The sequence below is a fragment of the Podarcis melisellensis genome (assembly GCF_964234715.1).
Source record: "Podarcis melisellensis genome assembly, chromosome: 10".
In the NCBI taxonomy this organism is placed as follows: domain Eukaryota; kingdom Metazoa; phylum Chordata; class Lepidosauria; order Squamata; family Lacertidae; genus Podarcis; species Podarcis melisellensis.
Genome location: NC_138542.1, coordinates 55,123,844 through 55,137,114, shown reverse-complemented (window position 1 = coordinate 55,137,114; position 13,271 = coordinate 55,123,844). Strand labels below are relative to the sequence as shown.

General features: G+C 43.5%; 1 protein-coding gene across 7 annotated transcripts in view; it reads right to left on the bottom strand.

The window, feature by feature from the left end:
* Positions 1–442: 442 nt before the first annotated feature.
* The window catches only part of DGKI (diacylglycerol kinase iota), a 248,809-nt gene continuing 235,980 nt past the window's right edge, over positions 443–13,271 (bottom strand). For all 7 annotated transcript variants that reach the window (XM_081926845.1, XM_081926849.1, XM_081926846.1 and 4 more), the window contains 5 exons: positions 11,050–11,087; positions 8,026–8,146; positions 4,417–4,453; positions 1,667–1,766; positions 443–1,098 (listed from right to left, as the gene is read on the bottom strand). In XM_081926845.1, the coding sequence (XP_081782971.1) occupies positions 982–1,098; positions 1,667–1,766; positions 4,417–4,453; positions 8,026–8,146; positions 11,050–11,087 (413 nt within the window). In that variant the 3' untranslated portion in view covers positions 443–981. The remainder of the gene's footprint in view (positions 1,099–1,666; positions 1,767–4,416; positions 4,454–8,025; positions 8,147–11,049; positions 11,088–13,271) is intronic.

The window sequence follows — 13,271 nt, the reverse complement described above, 5'->3', positions numbered from 1 at the left end:
GATGTCTTACTAGAATGGCCCCCAAAGTGACTATGATGAGCACAGTTTCTCGGGTTGTGATCAGATTTTGCCAAAAACAAGCTCTGAAGCAAATTTGTGGAGGTTCCTCCTGAAACCAAACATCTGGGAAATTTTGCAGGATGCCAAAGGAATTTGAGTAAGAGTAGCATACTCTTTGAGATAAGTCTACAACCTGACCTAGTTCTGTCAGGTCCACCATGACATTGTAGCCTTTGTGCACTCTCAAATTCATAATACATTTTGTGATGGGTTCTGAAACAGCTCTGGTGCGTATTCAATATGGCAACGATCTGGCAATGCAATCTCTGAAGGACAATGAGGTGAGAACTTATTATTCAGAGGTGCAGCCTTGCCAAGGAAACCCAGGGCTCACCTCAAAGCGTTGCCTTCCTCCCGAGCAGCCATGAAGATTTAGCACACCGATAAGCAAACACCACTTTACTGAGGTGCAACTGTGGAAACTGAAGGGGAAGGAATGTGGAAAGCAAGCGTGAAGAAGGAAAAATGTTGGGTCAACATAAGGAAATTCAAAAGGTTCATGGCAAGGAGTCATAGTTGGAAAATGTTTGGTGGGATTATGGATATCTGTGTTACTTTGTTTCTTCCCCTGCACTCTTCCTTCCTTCCTTCCTTCTTCTTTTTCCAAGTAATTTCTACAGAGGAACACAGGAGATGTTCATGCTACTTGCTGAGAGCAGTAATAGTAAGTTTCCTTGGCCCATGGATTCCACAGACCTTTGAGTCTCCTTCTACTACCCCGCAGGCTAACGTCTAGGAACATGAGAGTTCCGTGGCAAGTCTCCGTAGCCCTTAGAAATTGGTGGCATCTTCTCAGATATTTTGCATGAGAGCGAGAGATGCATGGATTCCATTAGCTCCTTCCTCACATGACACCCAAGAACGTCTCAGGCGCAGCCTCATGATCTCCTAGGGTTTTCTCTCACACACACACCACAGATATCACACTGCAGTCTCTAGGTCCTCGTGGGGAACCACTTGGTGGTTCTGATGACTCTCCAAATACGAAGCTAGATCTGGGTCCCCAGCCTTCTGCGCCCTGTCTCGAGGTGTCCTACCCTACAATGAGAGAGAGACACACAGACAAACAAAGAGAAGAGGGGCTTAGAAATAGCCTGGGGAACAACACAACACTGAGCAGCATCAAACCAAACAGATGCTTGGTTTGTTTGGCTACAACAAATGCGTTACCCTCTGATGTGAATAACTGAAATTAGAATAGTATCCTGTGTAGCCCTATTGACAGCCCCATTGTTGTTGTTTTTTTGTAATGGTGGGCAGGCAGGTGGGTAGATGAGTCATCCCACAGAGCAACCCACCAGATGTCTTTGGTTTGATTGGTCACAAAGGTGTGCACTTGGTTTAAAACAACGATAGTCCGTGTAAAGAAACTGATTTGCTAAGAGACCGTAGTCTCAATCGTACTTACTTGGAAGTAAATTAATTATAATGAATGTCTGTGAGGGCCTTTCCTGAAACAGTTTGTAAATGAATGAATAGATAAATAAATAAAATGTTCACTTGGCACTTCCCAAATACGCTTTTGCCGTTTCTTTGGCTGAGGTGGATACATGTTGGTTTCACTTGTCCACAGCATTGTTGAAATGGGTTTGTTTGGTTTGGTTACCTTGGAATCCGTTTTCCTCAATGACGCTCCTGCCTCCACCAATAGCTGGCAGATGCCACGGTGGCGCTGGCAGGCTGCCTTGTGCAGTGCCGTCTCACCCCTGTGTGTGTACAACAGAGAAAACTATCAATAAGAAACACTCTTTTTTTGCAATTAATCACTTTTACCAGGGCACCCTTATAAGTACTGCTGACACAGACACTTTTTTAAGTCTTGATCTCTGTCAATTGTGTTCATGGATTTATTTTTATTATTATTATTTGCATGCTTAAAGCAATGTACTGAATGCTAAGTTGCTGTCCAGACTAAAGCTCCAGTTTGAACCAGCTACAAGAATGCCCCCCCCCCTGTTCATTGAATTCCCTAACAGTAGTGAGCTTCCCCCTTCCCTGCCTCTGAGTTACCCCTCTCCCCCCACATCCTCTGGCCAGTCTGTTTGGCTTCTGCCTGGGGGTTATACTCTTTAATTTTTATTTTTTTTGAAAAACACTTTAAATCTGGAATCATTTATATCACACAGTTCTTTGCCTTTGGGGACTGAGTGACACACTCCAACTCGAGCACTCCTTTCACACCATCCTGGAAAAAAAGATATGCATTATGTCGAAACCTCGGTGCTCCAATTTAAATTAATATCAAAAGGCAACTTCAAGGCCATGTCTCTGCTTGGACTTGAATCAAAGGCTTTAGCAGCGCCTGCAAATGCAAAATTGTAATTCTCATAGGCTGTCTAATGGACAGGTTATTTGAGTCCCCATATTGGAACCTTTGCAGGTACAGAAGGGAATAAATTGTGCCTTTCCTTTTCAAAGGCAGAGAGATGCTGGCATAAGCTAAGCAGAACCAAAGTCTATTAGCTATCTTTGCATTGCTTGGAAGCACTGGAGCTCTAGAGTTCTTGGGAATGCTTTTTCTCCTACTCTTCCTTTTCTTTTCTTCCTAGGCTGTTACAGCAGCCATCAAAAAGACACCAGAGGGCATTAATTAATCTAGTACCACATTCGAGCTAAGCACTTTGTGTTTAATAGGAGGGATGACTGATGGCACTTAAGAAGATGTTTCAGAACAGGATTCTTGGCTCCCAGAATTTCTGGTGAGTTTTACAAGGGTGCGATTAACTTCTTGGGAATGGGCTATTTGATGTTTCATAAACTGGATTCTGCAATAGGCAGCTGAATGGATTTCGTATCAGATACAAACAGGTTCAGAATATAATGCATCAACTTTCAGATAAGAAGATGCAAATGCAGGGATTTTGATAGTCACAGCATAACACCAGAGGTAAAAACCCAACACCAACAATGCTTTTTCCATTTTTCAAATTCACGTTTCATCAAAGCATATTCTGAGACAAATTTTCACTTAACTTCAATGCTAGCTCTATAAAACAAACACACACAAAACTATATTATATCCTTTTCTTTTCTTCAGACAATGGGTGCAGTGAGGAGAAACCAGATATTATTTCCAGAACATTTCTACTAAAATGACGAGGATAATGTTAGTGGAAAACACTGGGGGGTGGGAGAATTAAGATATGACTAATGTCACATACACAAATTCATAGCTGCATTGATTAATCTGGAGTAACTTCTACTCCCTGGCTTCTGTCTCCTTTTCTGTTTTCACCCCCCCCCCAATTTCTTCCACAGAACTCAAGACAGCATATGCAGGGTTCCTGGGCAACCTCCCATCTAGGCTGTGACCATAGACATACTTTCTTTACTTCAGCAAGGTTGTTGCATCATTTGGCTTTCATCTACATATGGGGACCAATGACTGTTATGGATTAACAGGGGAAGTCAACAGGGTGCCCTCCAGAGGTTGTGAACTCCAACTCCCATCAACCCCAGCCAAGATGGCCAATGAACAGGGGTGGAGAGAATGGTGTCTGTAACATCTGAAGGGCACCACACTGATTTCATTTATTTATTACATTTTATATACAGTGGTACCTCGGTTTAAGAACAGCCCTGTTGACGAACTATTCGGTTTACAAACTCAGAAAATCAGAAGTAGTGTCCCGGTTTGCGAACTTTACCTTGGTCTAAGAACAGAATCCGAATGGTGGGAAGCCTCATTAGGGAAAGCGAGCCTTGGTTTAAGAACGGTTTCGGATTAAGAATGGACTTCTGGAACGGATTAAGTTCGTAAACCAAGGTACCACTGTACTGCCTTTCGCCTCCAAGGAGCACAAGGTGGTGTACATTGCTTTCCCCTCCCCATTTGTATCCCCATAGCAACCCTGTGAGGTAGGTTAGACTGAGAGACAGTGGTTGGCCCAAGCTCACCCAGTGCGCTTCATGGCTGAGTGGAGGTTTGGACCCTGGTTTACCAGTTACTATTCCAACACTCTAACCATTACACCACACTGGCTTGTTTGACCTAGATTAGAATCTCCATTTCAGTATATAATACAAAAGAGAGGGGAATAGTAGATCTATCTTTTCAGTGTCTACTCTGTTTTCTATGCATTAACCACCGGAATTCACAGTACAAGAGGGAAGTTAGAGGAAGCTAGCGAAAAAGATCTGCATCCATCAATGTGAAGCTTGCCCCTTTATCTACATATGCTTTGCAGTTTAGGAAAGACATTATTATGCAACTGGAAAGAAACAGCAGGAAGTCACTGCTTTTTGGATTATTTTAAGAGGTGCTTGGTTAAAAAAAAAAAGGAGACCAATGCACACTCCTAAAAGTGAGTTGGAATGAAACCAATGAAATAGAAGAGCCAAGTGGTCAGGACTTACGTTTCACTGTCTGTCATATCCACTAACTCGGAAGGACCTGTCAAAGGAAACAAGGTAAATCACATGGCAATCCTCAAGTTCATCAACACAAAATGGATTCCAACTCAGGGGCATGCTGAGGATTTTCACTTCCTTCCCCTTTAGGTGGCACACATCAATACACTAAGTGGAAATTAATAATAATAATAATAATAATAATAATAATAATAATAATAATAATAATAATAATAATAATAATAATAATAAATTTATCATACCCCACCCATCTGGTTGGGTTTCTCCAGTCATTCTGGGTGGCCCCCAACAGAATATTAAAAACATGATAAAAGATCAAACATTAAAAACTTCACTAAACAGGGCTGCTTTCAGATGTCTTCTAAAAGTCAGATAGTTGTTTATTTCCTTGACATCTGATGGGAAGGCATTCCACAAGAAGGCATTCCACTACCAAGAAGACCCTCTGACTGGTTCCCTGTAATCTCACTTCTTGCAGGGAGGGAACCACCAGAAGGCCCTCAGAGCTGGACCTCAGTGTCTGGGCTGAACAATGGGTTTGGAGATGCTCCTTCGGGTATACTGGGCCGAGGCTTTAAAGGTGAGCACCAAGACTTTGAATTGTGCCCAGAAACGTGCTGGGAGCCAATGTAGGTCTTTCAAGACCTGTGTTATGTGGTCTCGGCGGCCACTCCCAGTACAAGGAAATACAATGCAGAGTGTTAAAATTCATTGGTGTTTGGTGCCTATTGAGGCTGGTAGGGTGGGAGGCAGACAAACAGTAGATCAAGCCAGAGCCAGTGGCAGGTAGGGCCAGCTAATGCTAGTTTGCACCCTTCCTCTTCCTGCCGAGTTCTACAAGAGCAACACTAAGACTAAGGAGAAGGCAGATGATGGTTAATGTCACCCTTTAAAGTGGTTGTAGGTATGAAGGCAGGCAGGTGGGGAGAGGCTGAGGGCAGACTGAGGTCAGTGGGGCAGTGTTTCATTCACCTTCAGTTACCAACCACCATTGATAAAATTCTAATTTTGAATCTGGGAGAAATTTAGCATGTCTTTAAGGTGAAGAAGACAAATGTATACATTTTGAGAGGATGGAGCTTAGGGACAGGGCGTCAGCCTTGATTTTTAGCCCAGTGTCCTTTACTTGTTTATTCTTTAGTATGATTGTTTCTTGTTTTGTCGCTGTCATTTATAAAGTGTCTAAAATTAAGCACCAAAGAGAAAGTTGAAACAGAGAAAGAAAACAACAACCCACCTAGGGGTTTGCCAACGAAAGATAAAGATACAATATGGTGGGTCAAGGGGAGGAAATCAAATGGAGAGGAGAGTTAATTAGTTGATCCAGGGGACATTATTCAGTAGTAAAGTCCACTGAGTTAAATGGAGCTCACTCCCAAGTCATAGCTGTCAACGTTTCCCTTCTTTTAAGGGAAATTCCCTTATTCCGAATAAGATTCCTCGCAAGAAAAGAGAAAAGTTGACAGCTATATCCCAAGTACGGATGCATAAATGTGATATATTTAAAGGAGGTTTGAAGCACACACACACAGCCCTGACTGTAGTTTATCTCTGACAGAGCTATAACTCCCAGCATGATTAGCTAACCACAGTTCCCAGGATTCTTTGGGGTGAGGGGGTGCTTAAAATGTATAGCGTGCATACAACCTAAATGTGCATGGGATTTCAGCCTTTTTTCTCAAATGCCTGCCTCTCCAGCAACCATCTCATGCCCCCCTCTGATTCCTCCCCTTTTCTGGACCTCGCTTTCTTATATATATCAATCTCCCCTTTGCTGCCAGATGACCATTCCAAATCCTCCTCTGGCTCAGGACAAAAGCCACACAGATGTGGGGAAGGCTGGCACTGGAGAAAGCTAGTGGCACTGTCATCCTGCCACAGCAGGGAGCTGGCTGCTTTTACCCAGGGACAAGGAGCAAAGGAAAGGGGGGGGGAAGCGGGGCGGGAAGGCAAGGAGAAAGGGAGTGCCAACTAACCCAATGGAAATCCGGAAGGGAAATGCATGAGTGAGATTTCTATCAAGGAAAACAGCAGGGAGGGATGGGGAAATAAAAACAAAACGGGGAAAGAGAAAGAGAGAAATGTGCAGGGAGGTGGAGAAGTGAAGAAAAGGATCAGGGAATTAAAGGAAGAATGGCGAGGGGAATCTCAGCTGAAAAGAGCTCAGAAGGGGAAAGCAACAGGAGGGTGCCCTGTGGGGACCACTGTCTGTCCTTAACAGCTCCAATTGTCAGCCCGTCTCAAATTCATAATTCTTTCCCCTTTATCCTGGCTTTAGCTGCACCACACACACAAACACACACACACTGGTGGTTTCCCAGGAAGCAAAGCACATCAAAATCCCTATGGTGCTGTGTGTATTTGGGCCAAGAAGGTGGGGCGAAGATGTGGAAAATCAGGCATCTGCCCCCTTACAAGGAGACAAAAGAGGTTCCCATTTCAGCCAGATTTCCAAACAACATGGCACCCATAAATGCAATCCCCTCCTTCCCAATCAACCCTCTTTCTTAACACAGACAACATTAAGCCTCTGTCTTCCAACCAAGAATAATGCAGTTACTCAGACCCTCTTCACATGCACTCCAAGCTATGGGAGATGCATTTCTCCATGGCGATATCCCATCCATCTATGTCATGTGTGAATATGCAATCCCCTGGGTGGGACCTGGCAGGTGGCGGAGAACCATACAATTGATTCTGCTTATGTGGCTGCACTAATAATGAGGCCTGTGTGTTTGATCTGGAGGAACCTCAATACCCAAACCAAACTGAGGAGATTCATATGGTTCCCCGGTCATCTAGCAACTTGCAAGAGAAACTGAGCAAGGGAAGGATCCCAGGTCTGTGTTTATCAACATGCTACTTTGTATGTTGTTGTCAAAAAGCATCTCCCAGGCTGCAAAGAGCCCTGAACTGCTGCAAGTGAGCCCAGAGTTTTCCTTAAAAAAATTCATTGGAAAGGAAGTCCAAGCAGATGCCATTGAGCACCTCACTAATAGAAGATAAATGCAACCTCCCCATCCTCTATTATTTTTCCCCCTTGAAGCTCTGGTCACTCATCCCACGTTCTTCAGAGATGTGTACTGAGGCCACTACCTTCAAATGGTTGAAATACATCTGCTGCTAAGGTCATCAAAGCACCACATCCAAATGTATGGCTGTCTACTGAAGAAGTGCCAATATGCTTCAGCCTTTCCAAAGGGATCATACGAAACCAGTTGGCCAGAGACTTTATCCCTATTCATGCATCAGTTGCATGAAGTGAGAGTAAGATTGTGCTGATTGCTCTCCTTCCAGTGTCCCAGGCCTGCAGGCAACATCAGTGACACTCTTTCTCAGTGCCGTGTTAGTTCATCATGTTATTGAACAAATAAGGTTTGTGGTGAGACACAAACCAACACATGTTTGCATCACTGGCAATAATGGTTCACCAATACCACTACCAAGCATCTGAAAAGCTATTGTCTGTGCACTTTGCCAGTGGAAGGGCTAGACAGAGTGATTTTTTACACCTGTGCCTTCCAACCAGGTAGTTGATCAGAGCCAATAAGGCCCCTTGAATGCGAAGAGCTTGGCACCCACCCCCTCACTCACCGTGGTCTAGGATGTACTTCACAATCTCGCCATGCCCAGTCTTGGCTGCGTGGTGAAGCAAGGAACAGTGGTCAGGTCCCTGGATTAACAGATTAGCTCCTTTTTTGCAGCAGTCTATGAACTGGAAGATAAATGCATAGAGAAAAGTCTAAATAATGCGATGTTGTGGTTTCCTTTTGCAGACGTGGCGTAAAACAAATTGCATTGCTAAAACAGAAATAGCTGTTAGGCAAATGTTTGCTGGGCTTCCAGATTCAGTTCTGAGCAATGGAGAAATAAGCAAGTATCTTTAATAGCATTTCATGAACGCCTTACACTGTAATGTAAAATAGGTTGGACAATGGCCTATTAGCTTTGTGTTAAATTTGTTTGTAACTGAGGTGAGGAACCTCTGGCCCGTTGGCCTATTTGGTCCCACCATGTCTCTCCATTTAGTCTACCAGGCCATTTTGAACAAGCCACCACTCACCTGTCCTGCACCAGGGATCATATATGATGTCTGGTATGGAGCAGGTAAAGTTCCAGCTGTGCTGAAAAGGGGTTTGCAGGCACCACAGATCACCTGATGGGTAGCACCTGCAAAAGCTTTTGTAATGAACTTTGAAGCTCTGCCCATCAGCTGATTGTCAGGGGTTCAACACACAGCACAGGGCTCTCTGAATAAGCCAACAATCAGATGAAGCCCCAATAACCTTCAGCGTAAGAGCCCATCCTCCCTAGGCCAGTGAAAGTCCTGAGAACTGGTTTGCATGTGATGGTAATAGAAAACTGCTGCACACATTAGCTGTCACAGTGACGAGTGAGTTGCACGCATACCAGGCAGATAGGAGCAATTGAGGAGGGCATGGAGATGGGCTTGTGAGAAATGTGGGGTGGAGAGGGTCCTGGGAGCTGCTTAGAGAGGCCTGGTAGGTCTATATTTCGTCCTGCTTGTGAGCCTTCCATAGGTATCTCCTTGGCCACTGTGAGAACAGGATGCAGGATTTGATTCTTATATTACGTTCTTCACAAAAATGTGTCTCATTTCACAAGCTTCACAAAGAGAACATTTTTAAGCACTGAGCCAGCTCCAATTCATGGATTGCAATTATCCAAAAGCAAGAACTTCTCATGGCACAGCCCACCTCAAATTCTTGTGTGGACGAATAAAAATCCTAGTCTGTGGTCAGAAAGCACATAAAATATCCAAGCTAAGCAGATTTGGGTCTGTTTAGGAGCATCACTTTCTGTTCCATGACGGCCAAAAGGTGGGATATAAATGTAAGAGAATCAATAACACAGCATAATGACATTTTTGGCAGTGATCCCTTGATCAGAAAAAATGTAACCTCTGAAATGTGCCTTAGTTATTGAAAAACAGGTGATGCAATGACAGACATAAGCAGCATAATGACAGGAGATGGGGAGGGGGGGAAACCCTCCCCTTTCTACTCCAACAGGAGAGATATTGGAGAGGCTTGGCATTCCTGGAACCTGCTTAATATCTGAACTGCATTCACAGCAAATACTGAAATTGCAATGAAGTGCAAAGGAGAGCAGAAACTAATGTACTATTAGACTGGCCATACATCAAATCATAAGATGATAGACTGTGGTGCCTGTTACTTAGATGCATCTACACGGAATTATGTGTTTAGGAGTGTTTGGATGTTGTAGTATTGCTAAGACTAGTCTCTTGGGGAAGTTGTGAGTGTTTAGCATTTAATAGTAATTCTTCAGCTTATAAAGTAACTCGGTATACTAGAGGGTGGGTGTGTTGTGCAGGATAAGGCCTTGTAGGTATTACTTTATTTCATCGGAGGCATGAAAGATTTCCAGATGTGATAGGAGACATTTTTCTTCCAACAAGCTTTTCCAACAGAATGAATAGGTCTCTGTCATGGTTATCCACTTGCTATTTTTTCTGAGCTGCTGATCTTTTCCGTTTTGTTTTAAACTGTTTTCTAGCTGTTTTTGCTACATTTTGTACATTGCCTTGAGATGACTGTGGAAGGCGCTTAAAACATACTTAAGTACATACTTGCACTCAATGAGATCTCTTGTTCTAGAAGTCGTTCTAGTTGGCATTTGGTATTCAGATATGTACCCATTTGGATAACCTCCAGGCTAGACCACTGTAATGCGCTGTATGTGAGACTGCATTTGAAGACTGTTCAGAAATGATAAGTTAATGCAGAATGGGAATGGCTATTATGAAAAGACTGTGCCTGGACTATTCTAACTGCACTCACTCCCAATGCATTTCTGGGCCCAGTTCAAAGTGCTGTTTTCACCTTTCATAGCTTAGAGTCAAAGCACCCATATACAGTGATACCTCGGTTCTCGGACATAATCCGTTCTGGAAGACCGTTCAACTTCCGAAATGTTCAAAAACTGAGGCACAAAGGGCTGGCTGCAAGTTCAATTGGGAAAAAAAATTGGAAAACACACAGCGGAAGCTGTTCAACTTTCGAGGCGCATTCAAAAATGGAAGCAATTACTTCTGGGTTTTCGGCGTTCGAAAACCAAAACGTTTGGCTTCTGAGACGCTCGAAAACCGAGGTACTACTGTATGAAGATCTTGACTAGAGGGCCTCCTGCTAGTGCCCCCATCATCTAAGGCAGCCTTTGCCAACCTGGCGCCCTCCTGATATTTTGGACTACAACTCCCATCAGGCCAAGCCAGTTTGACAAAGGCTGATCTAAGGTGAGGCTTTATGGCGATGGTGCCCCAGTTCTTCTCTCCAGTGAGGCTTGCCTGGTGCCCATCTTAATGTCCTGGTTTAATTTCCCAAATATTTAGATGCAAATGTAAGCTAGCCCACCAGCCATTTTAATCCTGTTCATAGATTATTTGGCTTTCAGGGGTTGTTCTATTTCTCCATGTTTACATTTTTAGTTATTTTTTAATCCCTTTTTTGGTTGATCATCCTTGAGATATAAAAACTTGTATTAAATAAATAAATGAATGAATGGTAATAATAACAACCATGTAAGGGGTATAGGGAATATCAGTGAGGATGCATCAGAACTTCTTTTACTTACTTTTAGAAAATCACCAGCTATTACTGACTGTAAAAGTGCTGCAAAGAACAAAAAGAGGACATTAGCATTAATAATCATTCTTGACACAAATGTTGCCCGATTGTGATAATTAATACAAAATAAGAGGCTCGCCCCAAAGGCCTTATATTCTACAGGCATGACCTTTCCAGGCCATTGTTATGCATTGCAACTTAGATTTAAGAGCATTTTCACACCTGAAACTTAAATCAACACATATTTGCAAATGTAAAAACAGCAGCAGCAACAACAACAACAACCCTACATCTTGTTCCATATTCTATTCTGCATCAAAAAGCATCACATGTCATACAAGCTGCATATGAACTTCCAAAAGATCCTCTCTCTCTTTTCTCTCTCTTGTGGAAAATGGCAGCTCTGGATTTGGTGCAGTGCAGTCCGTTCTCCTGCACATGACATCAAGCCGAGGGGGTGCAAATTTGAGAGGAGTGATAATTAAGAAGATCCATTTGGGGGCACCAAATATTGGCCTTGCGCAAGATGACATATTACAGAAGACTGCCAAAGTCTGACCCTGAAAATCGTCTCATCACATCGGACCCAGTTTCACACATTATGTAGCACCAATCCCCTATTTGCCCCGAGTGCAAGGAGTTGCTGAAATTACCAGAACTCTGGTGAATGTACCTGTATAAACCAAATATTTTCAAATATCCACTTGCCACATAAACACTTTACATATTTAGGGGTACACCAACCAATGTAATGCATTAAAAGGTGCTGAGTGACGTGCTTAACCAGTAAGGGATTCTTACAGAAGGCTTCAATTCAAGGAAGGCCATAGCTCAGTTGTGGCACATCTGCTTTGCCAGCAGGAGGTTCTGGGTTCAATCCCTGGCATCTCCAGGTAGGGCTGAGAATATTGCCTGCCCCAAACCTTGGAGAGCTGTTGCTTGTCAGTGTGGACAGCACTGAGCTAGATGGAGCAACAGTGTCTACGAAAATTTTGGCACAACACCTGGGAAGACATGCGAAATAATGCCAGTGTACTGGAAGAAGCAAAGATCTCCAGTGTCAAAGCGATGATTCTTCAACATCAACTTGGTTGGACTGGTCATTTGGGAGTATGCCTGATTATCGTCTTCCAAAGTAACTACTCTATTCCAAACTGTAAAAAGCATAATGCTGGTGGTCAACAAGGCAAATCTTTAAAAATGTAGTATAAACACCAACAAAAGGAAAACACTGGCCTGAAAGCGCTCCAATTAGAGAACAGCCTTTACCAAAGGTGTCATGGGCTTTGAAGACGCTCAAACTCAGGACGAAAGGGAGAAACGCACTAAGAGGAGGGCATGCTTGGAAAACCCTGACCGTGATCAACTCCCGCCCGGAAACCTATGTCCCCATTGTGGAAGGACGTGTGGATCCAGAATTGGCCTCCACAGTCACTTAACGACTCAAAGTTAAGACCATGTTCATGGAAGACAATCTTACTCGGCAATGAGTGATAGGAAGAAGAAGAAGAAGAAGAAGAAGAAGAAGAAGAAGAAGAAGAAGAAGAAGAAGAAGAAGAAGAAGAAGAAGAAGAAGAAGAAGAAGAAGAAGAAAGGGTCTGATTCAGTATAAGGCAGCTTCTTATCTTTCTAAGAAACCATATCCATATATAAAGGATCAGTTATACATAATCCCATCAGTTATTTGCAGGAGTGGGGAACCTTTTCACCCACAAGAGCCACATTCCCTCATGTGCAACCTCCCAAGCACCACATGCCAGTGGGGGGCGGGGCCCCCACAAAAAGTGGGTGGAGCCACAGGTGCGACTCTTATCATGGTACAGTAAAAGTCAGACGTTCCTACGTACTTCATGCTCCTCTCTCTTCATGCTCTATCCAGGCAAGAAAGAGGCACGATCATAATTCAGTGGTATATTCCAGCCAGGAGTAAACCAATTGAGGAGGGTTCGGAGCAGGAAAATTGAGGAGGGTAGCATGGGGACATGGCTTGAGAATAGTCATGGGAGCCAGATGGAGAGGGTTGGGGGGCTGCATTTGAACTCTGGGACTGAGGAGCCCTATCTCTGATTTATAGTTGGCCCATCACCATGCAGTTTCAAGGTGGGTTACATTCAAGGTCAACACTAATTCATCACTTAGACTGTATCAAAGAGCAAGCAGAAACTCTGCAGATGGAGTTATGCTCTGCAAAAATATGCATCTTGAGCAGCTAGTGATGGGGTGAGACAC